This window comes from Eubalaena glacialis, chromosome X, assembly GCF_028564815.1.
Source record: "Eubalaena glacialis isolate mEubGla1 chromosome X, mEubGla1.1.hap2.+ XY, whole genome shotgun sequence".
NCBI classification, from domain to species: Eukaryota; Metazoa; Chordata; class Mammalia; order Artiodactyla; family Balaenidae; genus Eubalaena; species Eubalaena glacialis.
The window spans coordinates 15,639,743-15,665,907 of record NC_083736.1 but is presented as its reverse complement, the minus strand read 5'-3'; the positions used below and the strand labels follow the sequence as shown (position 1 = coordinate 15,665,907).

General features: G+C 36.9%; 1 protein-coding gene across 3 annotated transcripts in view; it reads left to right on the top strand.

Moving 5' to 3' along the window:
* The window catches only part of SCML2 (Scm polycomb group protein like 2), a 75,787-nt gene that overhangs the window by 24,742 nt on the left and 24,880 nt on the right, over positions 1-26,165 (top strand). For all 3 annotated transcript variants that reach the window (XM_061178054.1, XM_061178053.1, XM_061178055.1), the window contains exon 7: positions 9,902-10,145. In XM_061178054.1, coding sequence (XP_061034037.1) covers positions 9,902-10,145 — 244 coding nt within the window. The remainder of the gene's footprint in view (positions 1-9,901; positions 10,146-26,165) is intronic.

Below are 26,165 nucleotides of genomic sequence, written 5' to 3'. Positions count from 1 at the left end.
CTTCTTGACCTTTATCTGTGCATTCACAAACATATATGGGCTTTTATTTCTTAAACATAAATTGGAATATATTTTGTGATTTAGTTTTTCCCCTAAAATATGGATTTTTTGAAATTTCCATTTCGTTTCATATATATTTTAGGTTGTATTGTACTCTTCTGTGGTATGGATTACCGTAAGTGATTTAACCTCTCCCTAAGGATTGATGTTTAGGTTGTCTCCATATTCTTGTTTAAATCATCTACAGTGGACATTCTTATAGAATGTTCTATAGTTCATATAGAACTTTTTATGTAAGTGTGAATGCCTACATTCTTAGAAGTAGAATTCCTGGTTCAAAGGGAATGTATGCTTTAAGTGTTGAAATATACTGTTAAATTCCACCTTAAAAGGGTGTTCCAAACTATGCACCAGTATAAGTGTATAGATATATTCGTATTCCCACACCTTTACTAGCAATGAATATTATCTATCTTTTAAAATTTTGTGAATCTTTTTTTGGAGGTGGGAATGGTAATGGTATCCCATTGTAATTTGCATTGAAGCGATTACCAGTGAAATTGAACTTTTAAAATGTGTTTAATGGCCTTTTATTTTTCTGTGAATCGCCTGATTATAGCCTTTGCCTTTTTTCTACTGGATTTCTTTTCTTACTCTTACTGATTTGTGGGGTGCTCTTTTCAGCCAAGCTTGGAACTTGGCCAGGAGCCATCTTAAATCCTCACTCCTCCTTCACCCTGGCCTCTGGATAGCCAATTAATTAGGAAGGCCCACCTACTTAGCTTGCTAATTATTTCTTTGTTGTGTCTCTTCTTTCTAACTTTAATACCACTGCCCCTTGTGCAGGCTTTCCTCTTGCCTAGACTGTTCAACTAGCCTTATAACTGCCTATAATTGTCACCCTTAAACACAACTGCTAGAAATATCTGATACAGAAGCCATATCACATCATTCCATACTTAAAACGCCTTTGAAGTTCCCATTTGCATTCAGGATGAAGTATAAGTTTGTTAATATGGCCTTTAAGGTGCTCTGTGATCTGGTTTACAGTTGCCACTTCTTGCTTTGGATTTTATGTTCTAAATTGCTTATAATAGCCTGTCCATACCATATTCCTTTTTTTAGGCTGGTTATCTCTGGTTAATCCCTATTTTTATTTTAAGATTCATTTCAGGCATTAAATCCTCCAGGATACCTTCCCTATTTTTGCCTCTGTATTCTTATACTTCTGTAGCACCTTGTGCATATGTCAGTCTTTTTTTAAAATTTATTTATTTATTTATTTATTTTTGGCTGCGTTGGGTCTTCATTGCTGCACGCGGGCCTTTCTCTAGTTGCGTCGAGCGGAGGCTACTCTTCATTGCGGTCTGCGGGCTTCTCATGGCGGTGGCTTCTCTTGTTGCGGAGCATGGGCTCTAGGCGCGCGGGCTTCAGTAGTTGTGGCTCACGGGCTCTAGAGCGCAGGCTCAGTAGTTGTGGCACATGGGCTTAGTTGCTCCGCGGCATGTGGAGTCTTCCCGGACCAGGGCTCGAACCTGTGTCCCCTGCATTGGCAGGCGGATTCTTAACCACTGCGCCACCAGGGAAGTCCCCCATATGTCAGTCTTTGTGGTTATTGGATTATATTATTATTTTCCCTGTCTCTTGGTTCCTAGACTGTGAGTTCCTTTTGAAAAGTTAACATGGCTTTGTATTTGCAGTGCCTATCATAGATCCTGGTACGTACTTGTTTGTTCGATGAATAAAGAAAGGATGGGGGAGTACAGGAAGATGAATACATAGAGAGGGAGAAGATAGGTTTAGTTTTCGACATGCTGAAGTGCCTCTGGGAAGTTTGAGGAGGAATGACTACCACCAGACATTAGACATAAAGTATTTAGAACTTAGCAATAAGGTTTGGCTTGGGTACGTGGATTTGGGAGTTTTTAGCTTAAATGGTAGGGATGGAAGCCTTGAGCATGAATGAGCTAGTCCAAAGAGAATATATAGAAGGAGAAGAGAAGAGTGTCAAGTTTAGAACCTTGAGAAATACCCACTCACCTTTATGATGTATAAGTACCCATATCAGGTACTTAGTAGAGGTCAGTTAAAAGGAAAGCTGATTCTTGACTATTTGGTAGATAGGAAGTTCATCAGTTACATTAGCAAGAACTGAAGACCAGCTGAAAAGTGTCCTCAGATAGAGTTAAATTTGTAATTGTGGGGGCAGAATATTGATAGAGTTCATTCCTGATGGCCTCGATTTACTCTGAAATAGGAAACTGACAAAGGCTGGAGGGAAGGATTCATACATAGATTGAAAGTCTACTATATTCCAACACCAAGGCAGAGAGCTTACTCTGTGGTTGGGGAGAAAGTCAGTTGACAAATAAAGTAATGAATGTATAATGAGGAAACATTATTGGTCTTAAGGCAAATGATAAAGGTTTGGAATAGCTGCCATGTGGGATGGGAGAGGGATCGACCTAGGGACATATGACAGTATTTTGGAGGGTTCACCTGAGGGTGAAGACTAAATATGTGTAGCACTACATGTAATAAGCATGTGGGACTTTTCTCCAGCAGTGCTTGGCAACTGAGTATAAATAGATAAAGTGGATGGTGATATTGAACTAAGGTTTGGAGGTAACAGAACAAGGGCAAGGGGATAAGTTGGTTTGGGGTGCTGAGAAGAAAGTGGTGATATGATGCTCTGTAACCTGGACGTGAATGGGTGTGATAGAATGTTAGAGTGTTCGGTCCTCTTCTCTTCTTTTTTTTTTAAAAAATATTTATTTATTTATTTATTTGGCTGTGCCGGGTCCTAGCTGCAGCACGTGGGACCTTTGTTGCCGCGTGCAGGATCTTCGTTACGGCATGCGGACTCTTAGTTGCGGCATGCATGTGGGATCTAGCTCCCTGACCAGGGATTGAACCTGGGCCCCCCACATTGGGAGTGCGGAGTCTGGACACCACCAGGGAAGTCCCCTCTTCTCTTCTTTATACAGTGGTTCTCAACAGGGGACGTTTTGGGTTATCACAACTGTGTGTGTATGTGGGTGCTACTTAAACCTAGTGAGTAAAGATCAGGGATGCTACTAAACATCCTACACTGCACAGAACAGCCCCTACAACAGAATGTTCTGGTCCCAAATGACAGTAGTGTCATGTTCGAGAAACTCTGATCTGTATTAATTCCTTGGTGATCTCATCTAATTCCTGGCTTTAAATACAGTTTATATGCAGATGACTTTCAAATTTATATTTCCGCTCCAGGCCTTTTGCTCCCAACTCAGACTTGTATATCTAGCCTACCTACTCAGTATCCCTACTTCGATGTCTAATAGACATGTCAAACTGCTCCACCTGCAGCCTTTACCATAGCAACTATCCTTCCATTTGCTTCTGCCAAAAACCTTGGTGATTATTTCTGTCACACACTACATCCAGTCCATATGGAAACCCTATTTGCTCTACCTTCAAAATATATTTGAAATCCAACCACTTCTTGCCATCTCCGTTGCTATCAGGCTGGAACAAGCTGCCTTTATCTCTCACCTGGATTACTGTGGTAACCTCTTCATAGATCTCTTTATTTATAACCTTACAGTCTGTAGTCAACACAGCAACCAGAGTATTCCATTTAAAACATAAGTGAGATTATATCACTCCTCTGCTCAAAACCACCCAGGGGGCTCCCTGTTTTACTCAGAGTAAAAGCCAGAGTTCTTACAGTGGCCTCCACAGCTCTACATGATACGACCCCTCACTATCTCTCTGACCTCGTTTCCTACTGCCCTCCCACTTGCATACTGCATTTTAGCCACACTCTGCTTCCTTGTTCTTCGAATATTTCAGACACATCTCCTGTTTTAGGGCCTTGGCCCTGGCTGTTGGCTCTGCCTAGAACACTCTTCCTCTAGATAACTGCATGGTTAATAATCACCTCCTTCAGGCTTCTGTTCACATGTCACCTTCCAGATGAGGCTTGTCCTGATTACCCTGTTTACAGTTGCACAACCCCTCCCCTACATTGCTCTCTGGATCTCCCTTTACTCTGCTCTTCTCTCTCTCTCTCTCTGTTTTTGCAAAGCACTTACCATTTATAACATAGAATATATTTTACTTATTATGTTCCTCATCTTTCTCTTTACTAGCATGTGAGCACTGCAAGGGTGGGATTTTTATTTTGCTAGCCAATATATATCAAGAACCTTCAGTAGTGTCTGGCATTTAGTAGGCACTCAGTAAATATTTGTAAATGAATAAATGAAGGTTAAAGGACTACAATTCTTGATGAGGTCAAAGAAGTAATTGATTAAAAGTAAGGAAGTAGAAATTAAGGATAGGAGTTTGTGATCAGAGGTAGACTCTAGGAATATAGCTGTAAACAAAGCTATAAAAAACTCCAGGCTTTATGGAGCTTACCTTCTAGCTTGGTAAATTTGTAGTAAACCATAATAAATACATGTGTATTATGTTTGATAGTTGTATATGCTAAGGAGAAGGGAGGGTGACATTTTAGATAGGTTGGCCAGGAAGGTCTTGCTGAGAAGTTGCCATTTGAGTGAAGATGTGGAGAAAGGGAGAGAATGAACCTTGAGACTACAAGGGTAAAAATATTCCAGGCAGAAGGGTAATGTAGGTAATGCTGAGACTGGCTTCAGTCAGTGGGATATGTGAAAAAGTAGCCTGTAAGGAGAACCATATTGTAGGTAAGCAAGGAGGGAGGTTAAAAGGCCATTCTTTGCTAGCCACCTTCTAGAACAGAATCATTTTCTTACAGTAAAAGAAAAGAGAATGATCCCTTGTTTATTTTAGCTATTGCTTTTGCAAATTATATCTTTGTGTTTAGGAAGTCATTCAAGAATGGATGATGACAAACTATATATTTTTAAATTAATTAATTAATTTTTTTGGCTGCATTGGGTCTTTGTTGCTGCGCGTGGGCTTTCTTTAGTTGCGGCGAGTGGGGGCTACTCTTTGTTGTGGTGCGCAGGCTTCTCACTGCGGTGGCTTCTCGTTGCAGAGCACGGGCTCTAGGCGCGTGGGCTCTAGAGCGCAGGCTCAGTAGCTGTGGCTCACCGGCTTGGTTGCTCCGCGGCATGTGGGATCTTCCCGGACCAGGGCTCGAACCTGTGTCCCCTGCATTGGCAGGCGGATTCTTAACCACTGCGCCACCAGGGAAGCCCACAAACTATATTCTTTAAAAACATTTTAGGGCTCGAGCCCTGGTCCGGGAAGATCCCACATGCCGCTGAGCAGCTAAGCCCGTGAGCCACAACTACTGAGCCCGCGTGCCTAGAGCCCGTGCTCTGCAACAAGAGAAGCCACCGGAATGAGAAGCCTGCGCGCCACAACGAACAGTAGCCTCTGCCCGCCGCAACTAGAGAAAGACCGCGCACAGCAACGAAGACCCAATGCAGCTAAAAATAAATAAATAAATAAATAAATTTATTTTAAAAAAACAACACATTTTAAAGCAACTTTGTATCATTACCTTTTGTGGACAGCAGAGGGAACCATTTTGCCAGTTATCGAAATCTGGAAGGAGGTTGTTTTGAGATAAAGCCCTTTCATTTACTGTGTTATTAAAACAGTAGTTCCTTTGATTTTTTTTTTAAATAAAAATTTGTTTTCTTCTAGAGCTTTATTAATATTTACCTGTATGAATGAGATATCATCTCACACCGGTCAGAATGGCCATCATCGAAAAATCTAGAAACAATGCTGGAGAGGGTGTGGAGAAAAGGGAACACTCTTGCACTGTTGGTGGGAATGTAAATTGATACAGCCACTATGGAGAACAGTATGGAGGTTCCTTAAAAAACTAACAATAGAACTACCATATGACCCAGCAATCCCACTACTGGGCATATACCCTGAGAAAACCATAGTTCAAAAAGAGTCATGTACCAAAATGTTCATTGCAGCTCTATTTACAATAGCCAGGACATGGAAGCAACCTAAGTGTCCATCATCGGATGAATGGATAAAGAAGATGTGGCACATATATACAATGGAATATTACTCAGCCATAAAAAGAAATGAAATGGAGGTATTTGTAGTGAGGTGGATGGAGTTAGAGTCTGTCATACAGAGTGAAGTCAGAAAGAGAAAAACAAATACAGTATGCTAACACATATATATGGAATCTAAGAAAAAAAAAAAGGTCATGAAGAACCTAGTGGCAAGACGGGAATAAAGACACAGACCTACTAGAGATGGACTTGAGGATATGGGGAGGGGGAGGGGTAAGATGTGACAGGGTGAGAGAGTGTCATGGACATATATACACTACCAAATGTAAAATAGATAGCTAGTGGGAAGCAGCCGCATAGCACAGGGAGATCAGCTCGGTGCTTTGTGACCACCTAGAGGGGTGGGATAGGGAGGGTGGGAGGGAGGGAGATGCAAGAGGGAAGAGATATGGGAACATATGTATATGTATAACTGATTCACTTTGTTATAAAGCAGAAACTAACACACCATTGTAAAGCAATTATACTCCAATAAAGATGTTTAAAAAAAAATATTTACCTGTATGGCTGTACTTATGTAAGAAAATTTGATAGAGTATTCATGAAATTTAGAAGAATTAATAAACAGTATGAAAATCTTTAGAGAATAAATTGCATCTTGTCTGTAATCATTTTCCGGTTTTTGTTACTTGCCAGCCAACAGTGACATTGATAACATACTGTCATATTGGGGTTTCTTTTTAGGTTATACATTTGAATCTTAAAATTAGTTCTGTTTCTCTTGTCATGACTGTCTTAAATCTGTTCTGTAGCAGAAAATGTATATTGCCATTTGATCTTAGTTTACTTTGCTATGGAAAGTCTTACTCTTACTCTGTTAAATGACAGTGTAAGGCCCTGTGATCCTTATATGTGTCTTGAATGTTTTTTGCGTTCTGTGAATGTCTAGCACAAATATATCAACCTCCATGGTTATACTTTGTAAAATCTTCCCCCTGCTTCTTTCCATATGTAATAAGTGATAACGGACCTTTGGCCCTTTCATGAAGTGTCAGTATGTGACTCTGCTTCTTACTTACCAGCTATTTATCAAATACTTTGATCCTTGATCAATCTAACTTTTGCCCTGCTGACTTTCAGGGTGGTTTTTAAGAATCATATTAAGAATATGTAATTAAAAGGACTTTGAAGGCTAAGAATTAAGGAATTTTCAGATTGCAAGGCTAAAGGAAACAGAGAAAGCACTGTTGAGATGGGTTTAAAGGAGGCTTTTTTTTTTTAAAACGTCTTTATTGGAGTATAATTGCTTTACAGTGAAGGAGGCATTTTTAAAAGGAACCAATCTACCAGATAGGTTTTTTTTTTTTTTTTTTTTTTATTATTTATGGCTGTGTTGGGTCTTCGTTTCTGTGTGAGGGCTTTCTCTAGTTGTGGCAAGTGGGGGCCACTCTTCTTCGCGGTGCGCGGGCCTCTCATTATCGCGGCCTCTCCTGTTGCGGAGCACAGGCTCCAGATGCGCAGGCTCAGTAGTTGTGGCTCACGGGCCTAGCTGCTCCGCGGCATGTGGGATCTTCCCAGACCAGGGCTCAAACCCGTGTCCCCTGCATTGGCAGGCAGATTCTCAACCACTGCGCCACCAGGGAAGCCCCTACCAGATAGGTTTTTAAAATTATATCTTGGTGAAAGAGTTAGTTGAGAGCGCATTTACTGTTCTCCAGGTGATTCCTTGGTTCATTCATTTAAAAAATGCTTTAAGTTGGGTACTGTGCTGGAAATAACAATATGTAAAAGATGTGGTACTTGGTTTTAAGAATCCCTTTGTCTCATAGAGGAGTGAACACATTTTTTTTTTAACTTTTTGGCCGCACCCCACGGCATGTGGTATCTTAGCTCTCCAACCAGGGATTGAACCCACGCCTCCTGCATTGGAAGGCAGAGTCTTAACCACTGGACCGCCGGGGAAGTCTCAGAGGAGTGAACACATTTTAACAATAGTTTCACAGTTGAAGGCAAGAGCACCTCTTTGGTGGGCCTTGGAGTGGGCAGGCATTGGTCAGGGAAGCCTTAAAGAGACCAGGAGAATTGGGCTTTGAAGTGTGGATGAGTTGGAGTTGGCCCAGCAGATGATGGGGTGTAGGGTGTTCCACAAAGTTGGCTATTTAAGTTTAAAATCTAGCTCTGATACTTATGGTATAGTCTTAGGCCACTGTGCATCAGTTTTATCATCTGTAAAATAGGTATAATAATTGCACTGACTTCATAGGATTGTTGTGAGAATTAAATGAATATATGGAAAATATTTAAACTGTGCCTGGCATATACTAAACAATTGAAGGTTACCTTTTTTTAATATATATATAATAAGTACTCCTTAAGATTAACTTACTTACTTATTTATTTATTTATTTATTTATAGCTGCGTTGGGTCTTCGTTGCTGGGCGTAAGCTTTCTCTAGTTGCGGTGAGCAGGGGCTACTCTTTGTTGCGGTGCACAGGCTTCTCACTGCGGTGGCTTCTCTTGTTGTGGCTCTCGGGCTCTAGAGCGCGGGCTTCAGTAGTTGTGGCGCGTGGGCTTAGTTGCTCCGTGGCATGTGGGATCTTCCCGGACCAGGGGTCGAACCCATGTCCCCTGCATTGGCAGGCGGATTCTTAACCACTGCACCACCAGGGAAGTCCCCTGAAGGTTTAACTTTCAATATCGTTATTCTAAAGATCTAGGGGGTAGAATTGGCAGGTTGTGGTCTTTGATTGTGTTAGGGGGAAAGGATGCATCTAGGGTAGTGGTTCTCATCCTTGGATCTGGGCAATTAAAACATGCCGTGAGCCCCACCTAGACTGATTTAATCAATAGTGCTGGCAGTGTGGCTCCAGGTGATTCTAATGTTCAGTCAGGCTGAGAACCACAGGTCTAGGACCATTTCCAGGTTTCTGGCTTGGGTGATTGGATTGCTGATGGTGCCATTTACTAGGATAAAAAGCAAATTGAAAAAAAAAAAAAAGATGTTGCTTTTAACATAGCACTTGGTCTTTCTAAGAATCCTGTTAGCATTTGCATGCTTTAACTTTCTGTAACTAAGGAATACTTTTATTTTTATTTAAACATTTATTATTTGGCTGCGGCAGGTCTTAGTTGTGGCACGTGGGATCTTTCATTGCGGCATGCGGGCTCTTCCTTGTGATGCGTGGGCTTGTCTCTAATTGTGGCACGTGGGCTATAGAGCAGGGCAAGCCCCGCGGCATGTGGGGTCTTAGTGCCCTGACCAGGGATCGAACCCGCGTCCCTTGCATTGGAAGGTGGATTCTTAACCACTGGACCACCAGGGAAGTCCTTAAGGGATACTTCTAAATATTTGTTTCTGGATTGCATATCATAAATGACTCCAGACTTGTGTGACTTTCATGTTCTTGTATCTGCATTTTATACTTTGAGTTTTTTTTTTAGATATTATCTGCTGCTGTTCCTTCTCTTTGGACTTACTATCTTTCAAAATACCCTATAATTTATATATTTTTAGGTTTGACTCTCTCTTTTAAAATTTCTTGTTATTGCTTCCTCCCCTTCATCCTATCTGGCTCCCCTACCCCTGCTACCACCACTACTAGAATATAAGCTCCACCGGAACAGGGATCTTGATATTTTTGTTCACTTATGAATGCTAAATTCCTGGTACATAGTATATAATACATACTTCTTGAGTGAATGAATGAATGAATTACTATCAGGCTGGTTTTGTTTTCTTCTAGGTTCTTGGCTCTGCTCCAGAGTAAGTGAGATATTGTAGAGCAGAGTTTCAGAGGAATCTGTGAGAACTGTTTCTTCCTGTATTTAATTGATAAACATGAAGCTTAATTTTTGGTTGCTAAAGGTTGTAAGAATACAATTGAGCAAATGCTTCTTAATACATTTTAACAATGAAAACTTTTTTTTAATGTTTTGGTAGGAACCACCAAAGCCACCTCTAAATAATTTTAAAGTGGGAATGAAACTTGAAGCTATAGACAAAAAGAACCCTTATCTGATCTGCCCTGCAACTATTGGAAATGTTAAAGGAGATGAAGTTTATATCACATTCGATGGCTGGAGTGGAGCTTTTGATTATTGGTGCAAGTATGATTGTCGAGATATTTTCCCAGTTGGGTGGTGTCGCCTGACAGGAGATGTATTACAACCACCAGGAACTCATGGTAAGATAATAACTAATTAATACATGTTCTTTTATTTTATTGAAGTTAGATCTAACTGCTCTTGGCATTGAGGGTAGGATTTCATGTCCAACTGAGGAGCAGCAGGCAGAACAGCAAGGGTACTGTCCAGGTTAGAGAACTGGAGGTAAAAGTTTACAATTAGAATTTTTGAGGGCCAACACAACATCATGGTCTGAATTGACAGTCCACACTGGGGAATATGGACAAAGCTACAAGTCACACTTAGACTATTGAAGCCTTGCTGCTAGAAACATTTTGGGGTGCTCAGGTACCTTTATAGTTGATATTCTATTTAAAATTACACATGGCATTCCATTGTTTGTATCTTGAGGATAGTTTTTTAAAGGTTGGGCATAACAAGTGTTATATACATGTTTTACATGATTTTGGTTGTTTTTTCAAGTTAAATTGATACTTTGATAGTGTTAAGTAAAATCTACATGTCCGTAAAAATTTTTGACTGTGGAAGCCATCATAGATTAGTATGTTATTTCCGTCATGTGTTTATCAGTTGTAATGATGCGCTTCCCAAGTTGAATATAGTGTCATCTAGTCTAGATATTTTCTTTCAAAGAAAAGTCATCAAAATATTGAAGCTCCTTGGTTGACTTTTCCAAGGACGTAGACATGCCTAACCTGGTCTTCTGTGATGGAATAACTGCTGAGATTTAAGTGGAGTCTAAGCACAGAACCCAATCATTTGGCCTAAGTTAAATGTAAACTTATAAGTGGAATCAAATGTAAACATACTTAAAATTTACCCCACTAAATTTATTTATTTATACCAGAAAAAAAAAGGTGGGTGTAGCAAATGAGTAGGTAGTGTGGTGGAGGAGGGCAGTGGCTAGGTATGAGCACATAGCCGTATTATTCTTGTAACTGCTATTAGAATCTTCTGTAATTTGGAACTTTAACACATCCCATTATACTACAATACTACCTACCACGATGATCTTTTTGTTAGGTACCTCTTTGGTTCCCTGCTGCCATAATTTTAGGAAAGAGATGTTAATGGTTGATTTTTGTAAAATTTAGTGTGATACAGATTTATGTGCATATGATACTAAAATAAGGCATGGGAATTCCCTCGCGGTCCAGTGGTTAGGACTCCATGTTTCCACAGCAGGGGGCACGGGTTCAATCCCTGGTCAGGGAACTAAGATCCCACAAGCCCTGTGGTGCAGCCAATAAATAAATAAATAAAATAAGGCATAGTCTCTGCCCTCAAGAAGTTTACCTTCTAGTGGGAGAGGGATGAATGGAGGGATAGACTTTAAAAAAAAATACAATACAGAATTAGCAGTGTAAAACTAGAGATGTATGCTAGATATGAAGGTGCCCGAAAGACATCCGGTCTGTTTAGGCTGGCGGAAAGGTGGTTGGGTAAAGGAAAGCTTCACAAAAAGACACACGATGTGAGTATTAAGAGAGGAGAAGGAGTTTGCCAGGCAGAATGGAGATAAAGGTAGGGTGGACACATCACAAAGGTGTGAAATTGCACAGTGTGTTCTGAAAACTGGTGAGTTCAGTTTGGGACATGGTAACTTTGGAATGTGTAGCCCAGAATGATGTTGTCCTTCAGTATCTGGTCTCCCTATTTTTTTCCTTAATAACGCAGTTTGGCTGCCTAACATAAAGACTAGATTTCCAGCCTTTTTAGCAGTTAGTTATGGCTCTGAGACTTAAGTCCTTGTCAGTGGGATAAAAGTACAGGTAGTGTGTTACAGAGAAGTGAATGTACCATTCTCTCTTCCTTCTTGCTTCTGTCCTGCTGCTAGGAATGTGGTTGTTTTGGATGGAGCTCTATCTTGGATTATGAAATGGGGACCGTATTCTAGGCATTTCGAAGTAGAAAGCAGAAAGGAGCCAGAGTCCCTGAGAACTTTGTGGAGCAGAATTTTCATACTAGCCTATTCCAGACTATTATTTGAGAGAAATAAATTTCTGTGTTATATAAACCACTGTTTTAGGCTTTTCTGTTACTGTTAGCTGAATTTAATCCTAACTGATTCAGGGTAATTTAGGACATCTAGGTAGACATGTCCATTGGATGGATGTACATGCAGGTATGAAGCCTAAAAGAGTTAGGTCTTGGTTGACAAAGCAGGTTTGAGAATCATCACGTTCATTCAAATAAATACGCTTTGTGTCAGGTGGGATTATAGGTGCTGGCGGGGGAGTTGGTGTGGAGGTGGGCAGCTTACACATCCTGTTGATAGCAGTGAGTGGTGGAAGTTTTGCGTGTGATTTTATTTATACATGTGTAACGGGTGGAGGTAGATGAGGATCAACCACAGAACCTTGTGGGTCAACATTTAAAACAATAATTCTCACACTGGAATCACCTGGGAGAGCTTGTTAAAAGGCTGATATCCTGATGCTCACGTCTAGGGCTTCTGAATCGGTAGGTCTGGAGTGGGGCTCAGGTGTTTCCATTGTACATGGTTGGAAGCCCAGACTTTGAGAAACACAAGAATAAGAGATGGGTAGATGATAGAATTCAATTTAGGACACTGAGAAAAAGTATATAAATGTAGGAAAAGCACTAGGTTGATTCCCCCAACAACAGGAGAGGACAGATTTTAAGCAAATAAGTATTCAACACTATCAAATGCAGCATAAAACTCAAGAGAGAGAGCTCATTAGTGGTCTTAAATAAGTAAAAGCGTGGTTGCTAGACTTCTTTGAAAAACCAGATTTAGAAAGTTGAGGAGTAAATAGGAGATGCAAAGTGTTTTTAAAAATGTGACTTCAATACTTTCTGAAATATGCCCCCTCTGTCCTTTACCCCACTAGACAGTTCACCAGTTAATGTGAAATTTAGAACCTTTACCTCAATTTATGTTCCTTTACCCTCTACCATTTATAGTTGTCTTAAATATTTCCTCTATATTCATTGAGAGTGGCATTATACAGTGTGATAATTTTGGCTTCAATCATAAAACATAATTTAGAAAACTCAAGAAGAGAAGGAAAATCTATTGTATTTATGAACAGTTTTGCCCTTTCAGTTGTTCGTTCTTCTTTCCTGATTTTCAAAGATTCCTTCTTTTATCATTTTTTTTTTTCCTGTTTAGAGAACTTCTTTTAGTCATTCTTTTAGGGTATGTTGGCTGGCAACAAATTTTTAGTTTTCCTTCATCTGAGAATGTCTTTATTTCCCCTTCATTCTTGAAAGGTGGTTGCTGGATATAGAATTGCAGGTTGGCAGTTGTTTTCTTTCAGCACTTGAAAAATGTTGTGCAGCTTCCTTCTGGCTTCCATGGTTTCTGATGAGAAGTTTGCTTTTATTTGAATTGTTTTTCCCCTACAGGTTCCATTATGATTATGGGTCTGTTTTTCCTTGTAGTTCTTCTAGTGTTTACATTATGCTCTGTTTTCTGGCTCCATTATCAGGTGTGTACAAATTTGAATTCTCTCATAACTTTCTCTCATAACTTTCTGGTCCATTGAACCTTCTGTAGTAATCCTCTTTATGTTTTTTGTTTGTTTTGTTTTTTTAGCTTAAAGTCTGCTTTTATCTTGTCTTAATGTAGCTATACCAGCTTTTTGTTGTTGTTGTTGTTATACCAACTTTTATTTGGTTGGTGTTCTTATTCTCTCTCTTTCTCTTTCTAATGTTCAGCCTTTATCTATCCTAATCTAAAGAGATGTATTTCTTGTAAATAGTCGGATTTTTATTTTTTTGCCAGTCAACCAGTCTGACTGGAGCTTTTAATCTATTTATATTTATTGTAATCACAGATATATCGGGTTTTCAGTATGCCATCTTATTTTGTGCTTTTTATTTATCTTGCCTTTTCTATGTTTTGTTTTCCTTTCTTACCCTTTTTTGGATTATTTTTTCTTATTCCATTTGTTCCCCTCTTGTTTGGAAGTTATACACTATATTTTCCGTTCTTTTAATACTCTAGGAATTTTAACATGCTTTCTTCAAGGAAGTCTGAAATGAATATCTTTCTTCTGCACTAAGACAATAAAAGGAACTTAGAATACTCTACCTATTTACTCCCTTCAAATTCATGTTATTACTGTTGTATATTTTAATTATATATTTTTGTAATCTTATAAACTATTACTATTATTGTTTAAGTAATCAATATTTGTTGAGATTCACCAACATATTCAACATGTTCTTTGCTCTTTATTCCTCCTTAGTAGGAATCCTCCTTAATCCCTTTCATCTGGGATTAATTTTCTTCTGCCTGAGGTAGATCCTTGAGACTTTCCTTTAGTGAAGGTCTGCTAGTGGCATGCTTTCTCAGTTTATGTTCATCTGAATATGTCATTATTTCACCTCCTTCCTTGAAAGACATTTTTTCTGGGTGTAGAATTCTAAGTTGACAGCTGTTTTCTTTCAGCACATTGAAGGTATCATTATTTTGCCTTTTGATTTTCATTGCTGTTGACAGTTCAGCTGTCATTCTATTTTTCCTCTGACAGTAATGTCATTTTTTTCTCTAGCTACTTTAATATTTTCATGTCATCTTTGATGTTTTGCATTTTCACTCTGATAATTCTAGGTGTGGGTTTTGTTGAATCTTGGCAAAACCACACAGATACAAATGATAAGTTGTTTACTTTCATTGTGAAAATTTTTAAATGTTGGATATTATAATTTAACTTTTATCATTATTAAGGATTTCAAATGCCACAAGTAATTTGACATTGTGAAGCATTTTTTTTGACTACTTTTTTTTCATTTTGTTTTTGTACTTTTAAAAAATTGAAGTACAGTTGATATACAATACTGTGTTAGTTTTGGGTGTACAGCAAAGTGATTCAGTTATATATATATATTTTTTCAGATTGTTTTCCATTATAGGTTATTAAAAGATATTGAATATAGTTCCATGTGCTATACAATAAATCTTTGTTGCTTATCTGTTTTATGTATAATAGTTTGTATCTTTTAATCCTATACTCCCTCCCCCCTTTTCCCCTTTAGTAACCATGAGTTTTCTATGTCTGTGAGTCTGTTTCTGTTTTGTATATAGATGCATTTGTATTATTTTTTTAGATTCCACATATAAGGGATAGCATACAATATTTGTCTTTCTCTGTCTGACTTACTTAGTATGATAATCTCTAGGTCCATCCATGTTGCTGCAAATGGCAGTATTTCATTCTTTTTAATGGCTGAGTAATATTCCACATATATACATATGCCACATCTTCTTAAGCCAGTTGTCTGTTGATGGGCACTTGGATTGTTTCCATGTCTTGGCTATTGTAAATAGTGCTGCTGTGAACATTGGGGTGCGGGTATCTTTTCGAATTAGAGTTTTCATCTTTCCCGGATATATGCCCAGGAGTGGGATTGCTGGATCATATGGTAGCTCTGTTTTTAGTTTTGAAAGGAACCTCCATACTATTTTCCATAGTGGCTGCACTAATCTACATTCCCACCAACAGTGTAGGAGGGTTCCCTTTTCTCCACACCCTCTCCAGCATTTATTATTTGTAGACTTTTTTTTTATAGATTTTAAAATTAATTAATTACTTAATTAAGTTTTGGCTGTGTTGGGTCTTCGTTGCTGCTCGCGGGCTTTCTCTAGTTGCAGCACGCGGGGGACTACTCTTCATTGCGGTGCGTGGGCTTCAGTAGTTGTGGCACGTGGGCTCAGTAGTTGTGGCTCACGGGCTCTAGAGCACAGGCTCAGTAGTTGTGGCGCATGGGTTTAGTTGCTCCACAGCGTGTGGGAGCCTCCTGGACGTGGGAGCCTCCCAGACCAGGGATCGAACCCGTGTCCCCTGCATTGGCAGGCGGATTCTTAACCAACTGCGCCACCAGGGAAGTCCCTATAGACTTTTTGGTGATAGCCATTCTGACTGGTGTGAGACAATACCTCATTGTGGTTTTGACTTCCATTTCATTAATAATTAGCAGTGTTCAGCATCTTTTCGTATGCCTGTTGGCCACCTGTATGTCTTCTTTGGAGAAATGTCTATTTAAGGCTTCCGCCCATTTTTTGATTGGGTTGTTTGTTTTTTTGATGTTCAGTGTATGAGTTCTTTGTTTGTTTTGGATCTTAACCCCTTGTCGGTGGCATCATTTGCAAATATTTTCTCCCATTTTGTAGGTTGTCTTTTTGTTTTGTTGATGGTTACATTTGCTGTGCAAAAGCTTTTAAGTTTGATTAGGTCCCATTTGTTTATTTTTCTTTTATTTCTTTTGCTTTGGGAGACTGATCTGAGAAAATATTTCTACAATTAATGTCAGAGAATGTTTGCCCATGTTCTGTTCTAGGAGTTTTGTGGTGTCATGTCTTATATTTAGGTCTTTAAACCATTCTGAGTTTATTTTTGTATATGGTTTGAGGGAGTGTTCTAATTTCATTGATTTACATGTAGATGTCCAGCTTTCCCAACACCACTTGTTGAAGAGACTTTTCTCCATTGTATGTTCTTGCCTCCTTTGTCATAGATTAATTGACCGTAGGTGTGTAGGTTTATTTCTGGGCTCTCTATTCTGTTCCATTGATGTGTGTCTGTTTTTGTGCCCTACCATTGCTGTTTTGGTTACCTTAGCTTTGTAGTATCATTTATGACTACTTTTTGAATACAAATAAATCAGCCCATGCCAAGGTAGAATTTGGAAACAGTAGAGTAGAAACAAAGATGTGCCCACTGGTGCCACATTCTGGTTTGTAAAGATTCACAGAAGTCCCCAGAAGAACCTTAGGATTCTGGGAAAAGTATGGTTCAAGATTGTTAGTTGATACTTAACGTTGCATATATGATTCATTTTGATTGTTTTTCAAGCATTGCTTATTAATTGCAGATAGATTAATAGGGTTAGTACTGTACTTGCTTACACTAGGTGAAATACTCTTTTTGAGTAGAGAAAACATTTACTTTAGCCAATATATCATTCATTAAGTGGCAGCTATAATATATAAGTATCATTTCTTAGATATAATGTGATATATTCTTGAAAGCCAAATATTTTAAAATTATTTTTTATTAGTTTTAAATCATTTTTCTCTAATAGGAAAAGTAATGTTCAAAGGAAAAAGTTGAGAAAAGCATGCAGAGATAACTATGGCAAACAGTTTTATCTATATTTGGGTTCATAGTGCCTTTTTTTCTTTTTGTTTTACACATATACCTTAAGAACACGCACACAGCCAAATCAGTAGAAGAATGTTAAGTTATGGTGTATTTATTCTTTAAAATCATATAGAACAGTTTAGAAGAATGAAAGTGTTCCTGTTTACTAAGAAAGAAAACTCTCCAAGATGTATTAATTGAAAAAAAACAACCCCCCCATACATACAGTATAATACCATTAAGTTAAGACAAAACAAGTAGTATGTATTTCTATATTTAACTGTAGATATATATATATAAATACACAGAAAAGATCTGAAAGGCTATACGGTATATCAAATCTGTAATAGTGATAATTTCTGAAAAGGGGCATAGGGTGGTAAAGGAAGTGGTAATGGGGACTTTTGCTTTTATCTGTGGCCTTTTTTTTTAAACAAGAGTGTATTGGTATGTTACATTTGTATCTTTAATTAACAGTTTCAGTTTGAAGAGAGATTATCCTGCATGTTCCACTTTCTTGCCTACTTTTTCATGCTATCTTGTGACTGTATTCCCATGTGACATATATCCCTACAAATTCAATTTTATTTGTTTTTTACTCCATCGTATGGCTATACCATAATTTATTTAACCAAACATCTATTTTGTTTGGCATTTAGAATGTTTCAAGATTTATGTTATTAAACTAGATGATATGAAGAATATATCTTTGCATACCTCTCTAATTATCTACATAGAATAAGTTTGTTGAGTCAGAGGGTACGTTTCTAAGGCTGACAAATTGTCATTCAGAAAGGTATACTCACTTCCACTCCCCCTCAGTGGTGGGTGAAAATGTTTTTTTCCTTCTCTGGTCAACTTTGGGCATTATCTTCTTATTTTTGCTAATTTTAAAAATGTTATTTAAAAAATTTTCATTTCTTAGATTACTAGTGAGGTTGAATCTTTTTCTTTCCATGTATTTTGGCCATTAATATTCCTTTAGCATTTTCCTAATTGTCTTCTCCCATTTTTTTCTTAGAGTGTTCCTTTCATTGTTGATTTGTTTGAGTGCTTCATTTATTGCACATATCAACCCTTTGTCATAAAAGTAAAAACCTTTTCTCGGTCATTTGCTTTTTAATGTTATTTATGGTCTTTTAAGAAAATGTACAGAAATATTAAATTTTTTGACTTGAATATTAAATAATTTAAGGGCCTTAGAGTTAAATAATTTCAAAAGGCACAAATAATATTAAATCAATTGAATTTTATGAATTAAAAAAAATCTATTGTTTTCATTTGTTTTGAATATTTCTTAAACACATTGGAAATGTTTGTTTTTTGACCTTTGTTTAATTGCTTTTCCAATTTTTTTTTTTTTAGACTGCAGCAGATAAAACCTTTTCAAATAATTAATGACTAAAGACAATTCACTAGTATAGTTTCTTAAAGAAATGTAGTGAGGCTTCCATGAGTGCTACTTTATTTGACTTTACATTAAAAACCTTATTTAAGCTTTACTGGTTTTCCTTTCAAGAATAGTAATAAGGTTTAATTTACTTTAAAACTTTTTCTAACAATTTTTCTGCTGGTGTTAACACTTCTATAATCAGAAACAGCTAAGTTCTTATCAGGCCTATCATTGGTATAAAAATCCACTGATAAACATACCTTCAATAGAAAATAAAGCAAGCTGAGTGGCTTTTTTTCCTCGTTTATTTAGGTTTTCCTTTCTTGGCTCTTGTTAATGACTCTGCAATCTTTCAAAGCTCTTTACTTCTGGTTGGTGCTGTCACAGCTCATCAGATTTATTCTAGAGACCTGCACAGGGTGTCTGGTGAGAAAGAGGAAAGAAGTATGTGTGCTGCTGTGTCCTTGGCAACTTAAGGCTGAGTCAAGTAAACTAAAACAAAGTTCATTGTAGATTTTTTTCTTGCAAAATTTATTTGATCTTGCTGTTCTCTGTTTCGATTTTTCCCCCCTCCCTTTGTATCTCATATCTTAGTTCTCTCTAAATAAATGATAGAAATTTAGGAATGCCCAGTAAACTATTGGTTAGCTATTGGTTTCTTCTCATATTGCCCTTCCTTTGTCTCTGGCATATACAGTCATAGGAATTTATAGCCAGTCATTTCATTAAAGTCCACATGTTTAATACATGAAGGACAAGACTTGGAATCCAGCAACTTAGCATCAGAACTGGGACACCTGTTATTTTAAAGGCTATGTATGATTTTTTTAAAAAACTTTTCTTTTCCCTGTCTTTATTTGGGAAAGTTTGTAAACAAATAGGTTACTGTTTTGTTTTATAAACACAATAAATGTAGGTTTTTAGTCTTCTGAGAAATTGGGGAAATTCAGAAGCAGAGGATTCTTTTTAAAAATTTGACCCAATGTTAATTTTTTTCTAATATTGTGGGATATTCTAAGTTTTTTGTTTTGTTTTATAAATATAGCTATATTATAAACCATTCTGCCTGGCTTTAAAGCTACTTAAATACTTTTAAAGTTAACTATATAAATTAAACTTTAAATTTATATAATTTCTGAAACATTAATGAATTAGTTTTATTTAACGTAGTTTCAGATTTATGCATCATTGATTATAAATTAATGACCCACACTAGTGTGAAGTGTCATCTTGTAGTCTAATTCTTTAAGCATTTGTGACCATACAAACCAAGAAAGAGGGCAGCAAGCTTCCAGATGCTTAGAGTCTAAAGTTGCAGGATCCCAAGGGTATAGAGGAATTCCTCTGGTCCAAAGGGAAATGCAGAGGAGGGGAAAACCTAGAATCAGAAAGGTGTAGCCAAGCATTCCTGTCTAGTGGCACCATATCCTGTCAGTGATCATTTTAACTCTTTTCTTGATAAAAATCCTTCAGTTTATTTGGGTCCCCGACCCCCTGCCTCTCATGGAAACAGCTTTAATTTCCAAGTGGAACTCAATGGTAACATGACATTTCCTTCACAACTTTGTAAAACATTTCTGATTATGAATAATTGATAGAACTGGCATATTAGATTTTCTTTGTTGGTAATTCAGACATAAATTGTATGAGTAGGAACTTTCTTCTTAACATTAAAGTGAAAAATAGGTTTTAAATATAATTAGCCTGGGCACTGTTAGCTGCTTCTTTGAATGGTGGTTTATTTTACGTCGTGTGTGCGCGCACACATGTGTATGGTTTAGCTTTTAATTAAAATTTTAAGGGAGTGGGTTTTAAAATCTAAACTTTTGATCTTTTAAAAAAATGTAATTAGTCATTTTATATTGTAGTCTTATTTTCTCCTATGTAACATTTTCCTTTGGAACTATTTAAAAGTTAGTCTTTTTAAAAAGTTTTATTGAAGTACAGTTGATTTATAATGTGTTAATTTCTGCTATACAGCGAAGTGACTCAGTTGTACATATATATATTCTTTTTCAAAGTTAGTCTTTTGAGAAATATTTCAAAGCTTCCATGTGCAAGCAAGAAGTAGCTCTGCTCCCCACCCCCCCATCTCATTCTCATTTTTTAAAAAAACAAAACCAGAAATTATGGTTGCTTTTGCTCTTTGTTTGGGTAACCAGAGGAGTATGTGGTTTCTATAACTTGTGCTTCACCTCTCTCTAAATTTTAAAATTAAGATTTTATAGTTTTTCGGACATATCTTTACCAAATTTTTCCCTCTTTTTATATGACTGTGTGTGTTCAGTAAACACCACATAAAGCAGCACTTTTCCTTTCTCTGTGTTATAGTGGGTCAAAAGTAGCAGAGGTACATAAAATTAAGGCTGTAAGAATTTTAGGTGTATCAGTGTATCAGAGGTGTATCAGTCCTATCAGAAAGCTTCTGAATAAACATTCGAGTATTTGTTTAGATTTTTGCCCTTAATGTAGCTCAAAATAAAATACAGACTAATATGCTTAGTATATTTAGTACTTTTCCTGTTTGGTATAAAAGAAATAGGTAGACATGCTATCAACCCAAATTATTCATTCAAAAGCCAAGAAATTTTAAACAGCTGATATTTTCTTTTTCATATGTACAGCTTGGAACAAATGTTTTGCTTGTGCAAATGAGACAGCTATTATGATGCAAAGAAGTATCTTGAAGAAAAAAAACAAATGTCCTTTTTCTGTTTTCAGCTAAATACTGCAGTAATTGCAAGCAGAGCCTGAAGCTTCTTTCTTGTTTCTGTTCTATGATATATTTTAACAAGTTCTCTTGAGACTATTAAAGTGTCTTGGTTTTTAGGACGTGTGGTCCAGCGGGAATAACTTTGTCTACAGACGCAATGGGTTGGCAGTTAGATTTTTGCATGTCTTCTCATTTGTTTCCAGATTCTCTGACCCAGGGTAACCTTTGGTTCTTTTCTGAAGGCAGGAGTGAAGGAAGTTTGAGCAGGTGACTGATGATCACTGTCTATACAGCCCACAGACAATATGCGAATTACTTTAGCAGCCCTCTTAATCCCCTCCCCCCCCCAAACCAACAAATGCAAATAGCTTCATCCCATTTGCTAGAAATTCAGGCTTGCTCCAGCAACATGGGCTTTGTTGTTAACTCGCTTTCTCCAGAAAGGCAGTTTTATTCCTGGTAGAGGAGAAAGGCTATCAAATGGAACCTAAATCACCCTTGTGGTAAATACAGCAACAGTTTGTTTCTCTGGAATATTTCTAAAGGTAGGAATTACCCCAAAAGTTTCTTTCTATTGCAGTGGAAGTGTGGTTAAAGAAATTCATTGTCTGCTTTGTTAGCTTTTGTATATTAAATATCCCAGTCATTTCTGTTATCTAAAAAAAAATCCTCTATTTTGTTCTAAATATTACGTGCTGAAATTGTTGGCACTATTATTTGATTAGTCACTTCTAAAAACTGTTTTACAGTACAAGGGAAAAGTCAGATTTTGGTTATTTCCACGATAAAAATGGTTTAAAATAAGAAAGGAACAACCCTATTGTAAGTCAAACTTGATCACTTAAATCTCCAGTTTGTAATCAAAAGTTGCCAAATATTTTTCTATAGCTTTGAGGAATACGACATGATTTTTCACTGGTATTTCGTGAGACTTATTAAAAGGACTTTTATGATATAGAAATGTGGATAACATATTTTACTAATTATTGTGTCAATACATTTAATGTGTTTTGTGGAAATTATAGTGGTGACTGCTATGTTTTTTTTAGGAGCATAATGGAAGTCACTCTATAGAAGTCATTCAATAAGAAAAAAGACGTTATGGTTTAAAAATTGAGTGACTTTTAAAAGCTCAGGCTTGATAAACCATAATGGAATAGAATATGAAAAAGAATACATATATATATAACTGAATCACTTTGCTGTATACCTGAAACTAACACAACATCGTAAATCAACTATACTTCAATAAAATAAATTAAAGAAAAAAAAAAGCTAGTCTTGTTAGGTGAATTATGAATTGACCTGAAACAACTGAAGTTGCTTCTTTTTGTGTGAACTTTCTTCTCAAAATATTAAAGATTTTGGAAACTGTCATCTTCTTTAATAATGTCATTTTAACCAAAATCTTGGTTTCTCATGAACTGAGCAGATACGAGTAGTAATTGTGAAATAAAATGGTCTTCACGGGAAGCACCCCCAATGAAGCTGACAGGAGTGGTTTACAAAGCATCTATGATCCGAAAGTAGAAAACAAGTATATTTTTAAAACAACACTCTTAAAGCCTTTCTAAATTCGAATTGTAATTTGTAGCTTGTTCTTGCATTTTTATGATTTCCTTTCTAGACTATATACATATGAGAAATAATTATATAACAGGGTAGAAAAATAATGTAAATTCTACTAAATTAGATTTTCTTGTTTTAATTTTGTATGTATGCCAAGGAAAAAAGGCATTGTCACTTAGGTATGGAGATAAATAACTGGACTTGTGTAATTTGTTTAAGTTAGAGAGCTATCCTTTATCCTTTCAATTTTGTTTGGAAAAATTTTCCCAGTAACATTTTTCAAGTTTTAAATCACCTTAAGATAGAATATTCTATGCAGATTAACGTATGTTTTATAAGGTATGTGTATGAAGAATTTCTTCTCTCTTCTTTAATCTGTTTACCTTAGATCTCCAAGCCCTGTTTTGAAACGGGGGAAGGAGTGACTCGAAGCTACAGATCCTTTCAGTATATTTGGTTTTGGTTTAGTTGTCCAGACATAATTTTTGAAGGCCACTGGAAAAGACATAGCAGCACTTCCCAAATGGAGACGCTCTATCAGACCCCAAAAGCAAGTTCTTTTAAATGAGATCTTTATTTTTCTGAGTGAATGATTTATTTCTTTTTATGTGAAAGTTACCTTTTATTATATGTTTAAGGTGTTTTTAATACTGTAAAACTGTGGTTCTTCGTGTTGAGAGAAACCTACATGGTTCATGAAGGAGAACCAGGAGGGACAGTGGGAGGAGCTAAGGGTTTGTTCACGCTACTGGACTCTCACCACGCCAACCAAACCACCTCTTCTTGGTCAATGAGCAGGGAACTGGGCAGAGCCCTCAGGTCAGAATAGGTAACTGGCTGCAAGGCCCAACAAGGGTTAAATTTGAAAAGACAGGTCCTGTCTCCATAAAAACCAGGATAGCTACCACTAAAAATTAGAGATCTTGTTTTCCTTTGTAACTTTTTTTCCCTTGTAGTGATTAGTGGTAGAGCAAATAAACCTTTTTAAGTGAACAAGGGGTGGGGGTCAAAAAAGGACTTCTATGTTTGTTTTGGGCAAGTAAGAGATAGAGTAAAGTGGTATGGTAGAGAAGTCTTTAAGTAATGATAAAAGGAAGAATGATAAGCAGAGACCTGTGGGAGGCAGGATTGAGGTGTGGGAAGGTATCTGACCAGGACAGAGAGTGCCCCTGCTACTATGAATGGTAGGCACCATATGTCTCTGATGGTCAACTGCTTGGGCAGTAGAGATGCTTTTATGATTATGTTCTGCTGAGTAAGCTTCTCTGAAAGATTTCTGCCTTGGTAATGAGGGGATCTGCTCTTTAATTCTGAAACTGCTGGAGACTGAGCTGTAGATTCTAAAGGTCTCTATAGGTATGCAGTGAACCTGTGTAGGTTTTTCTAATGTTATTTTTAGTGGATACATATATGCTAGTCTAAAAGTTGTATGGCTTTTTATCAAAACAGAATATTATAATGCTTATGTTGAATAATTGTTTTCTTTAGAGACATCTAAATATTTAGAGTGACTGGTTCTATTCTTATTCAAAAAGTGGCTAGGTTGTTTATCTTTGTTGGGGCATTTTATATTTTTAATGACAAAAATTGGTATTTATTGTAGAACATTTAGAAAACAAAGGTAAGTGATGAGTAAAATCTAAAAATTGCTTATATTCCTGCCATCTGGATATAATCACTGATAATATTTTTGGTATATAAGCATTAGGAAACTTTAATTAAAAAATCAGAAATGTTCATTGCCAAGACTCATTGAGACCAACTGAGGACATCTTCAAAAGCATATGTTGTATTCTGTTCCATGTACACAGAATTGTATTGGTTTGGTCCCATCTACTTAAGTAGCCTTACTCTGTTATTCTAGTAATTAATAGATAAATATAAAATGTGTTATGATTGTAAATATTTGAATTAGAGAAAATCCACAAGAAAATTTAAAGAGTAAAGAAAGACTATCAGAAGATACTCCAATATTTGATGCAGTTTTTTTCCTTAAGGGTTTATATTCAGCCAAGAGAATTGAAAAAACTGAAGCACCTAAAACACTGGATTATTAAGGGCATGTTGATAGTTTGTTTTCAGTATTACTTTAAATATTTTTCTTTGTTGTTTACATGTACGCTTCCTCAGATTTGAACCTGAAAAAATGTTTAAGCCAACCACTTAATTCTGCATTTTGTTCATTAAGTTTATAGAAAATATTTTAATTAAAAGACCATGTCTTTTCATTTTTTCCCTCACTAATTAAAAATAGTACCCGGTTTAAGCAGAGAGCGTGGGCTTTTGGGTGAGATAGACCTGAGTTTGAATCCCATTTCTACCACTTCTAGACTAGATGTGTGATACTGGATTGGATGTTACTTACCTCGCTGAGCCTCTATTTCTTTATATGTAAAATCGAGAGAATAATACTTGCTTTACAAAATTGTAAACACAAATTTTAATAATATATGTGAAGTCTCTGGCTCATTTGAAGTATACAAATTTCTCTTCCCTTTTCTCCCCCAGTGTGTTTTTTTTAAATGAGGTGAAATTCACATAATATAAAATTAACCATTTAAAAATGCACAAATTCGGAAACACTTAGTACATTCACAGTGTTGTGCAACTACCACCTTTGTCTAGTTCCAAAACATTTTCATCACCCTAAAAGGAAACCCCGTACCCATCAAGCAGTTGCTCCCCACTCCCTCTTCCCCCTTGCCCCTGGTTATCACCAATCTCTATTCTGTTCCTATGGATTTACCTGTTCTAGATATTTCATGTAAATAGGATCATATAGTATGTGATTTTGTGTCTGGCTTCTTTCATTTAGCATAATGTCTTCGAAGTTCATCCATGTCATAGCATGTATCGGTTATTCCTTTTCATGGCTGAATAGTATTCCATTGTATGTATATACCACACATTTGTTTACCCATTTATCCATTGATGGGCATTTGGGCTGTTTCCACCTTTTGGCTACTTTTAATAGTGCTGCTATGAACATGCCCATACATGTACTTGTTTGAGTCCTTGTTTTCATTTCTTTTGAGTATATACCTAGCAGTGGAATTGCTGGTTCATATGTCAATTGTATATTTAACTTTTTCATGGACCACCAAACTGTTTTCCACAGAGCTGCACAACTTTACATTCCCACCAGCAGTGTATGAGGGTTTCGATTTCTCCATATCCTTGCCAACACTTGTTATTTTCCTTTTTTTAAAATTATAGCCATCTTAGTGGGTGTGAAGTGGTACCTCACTGTGGTTTTGATTTGCAGTCCTGC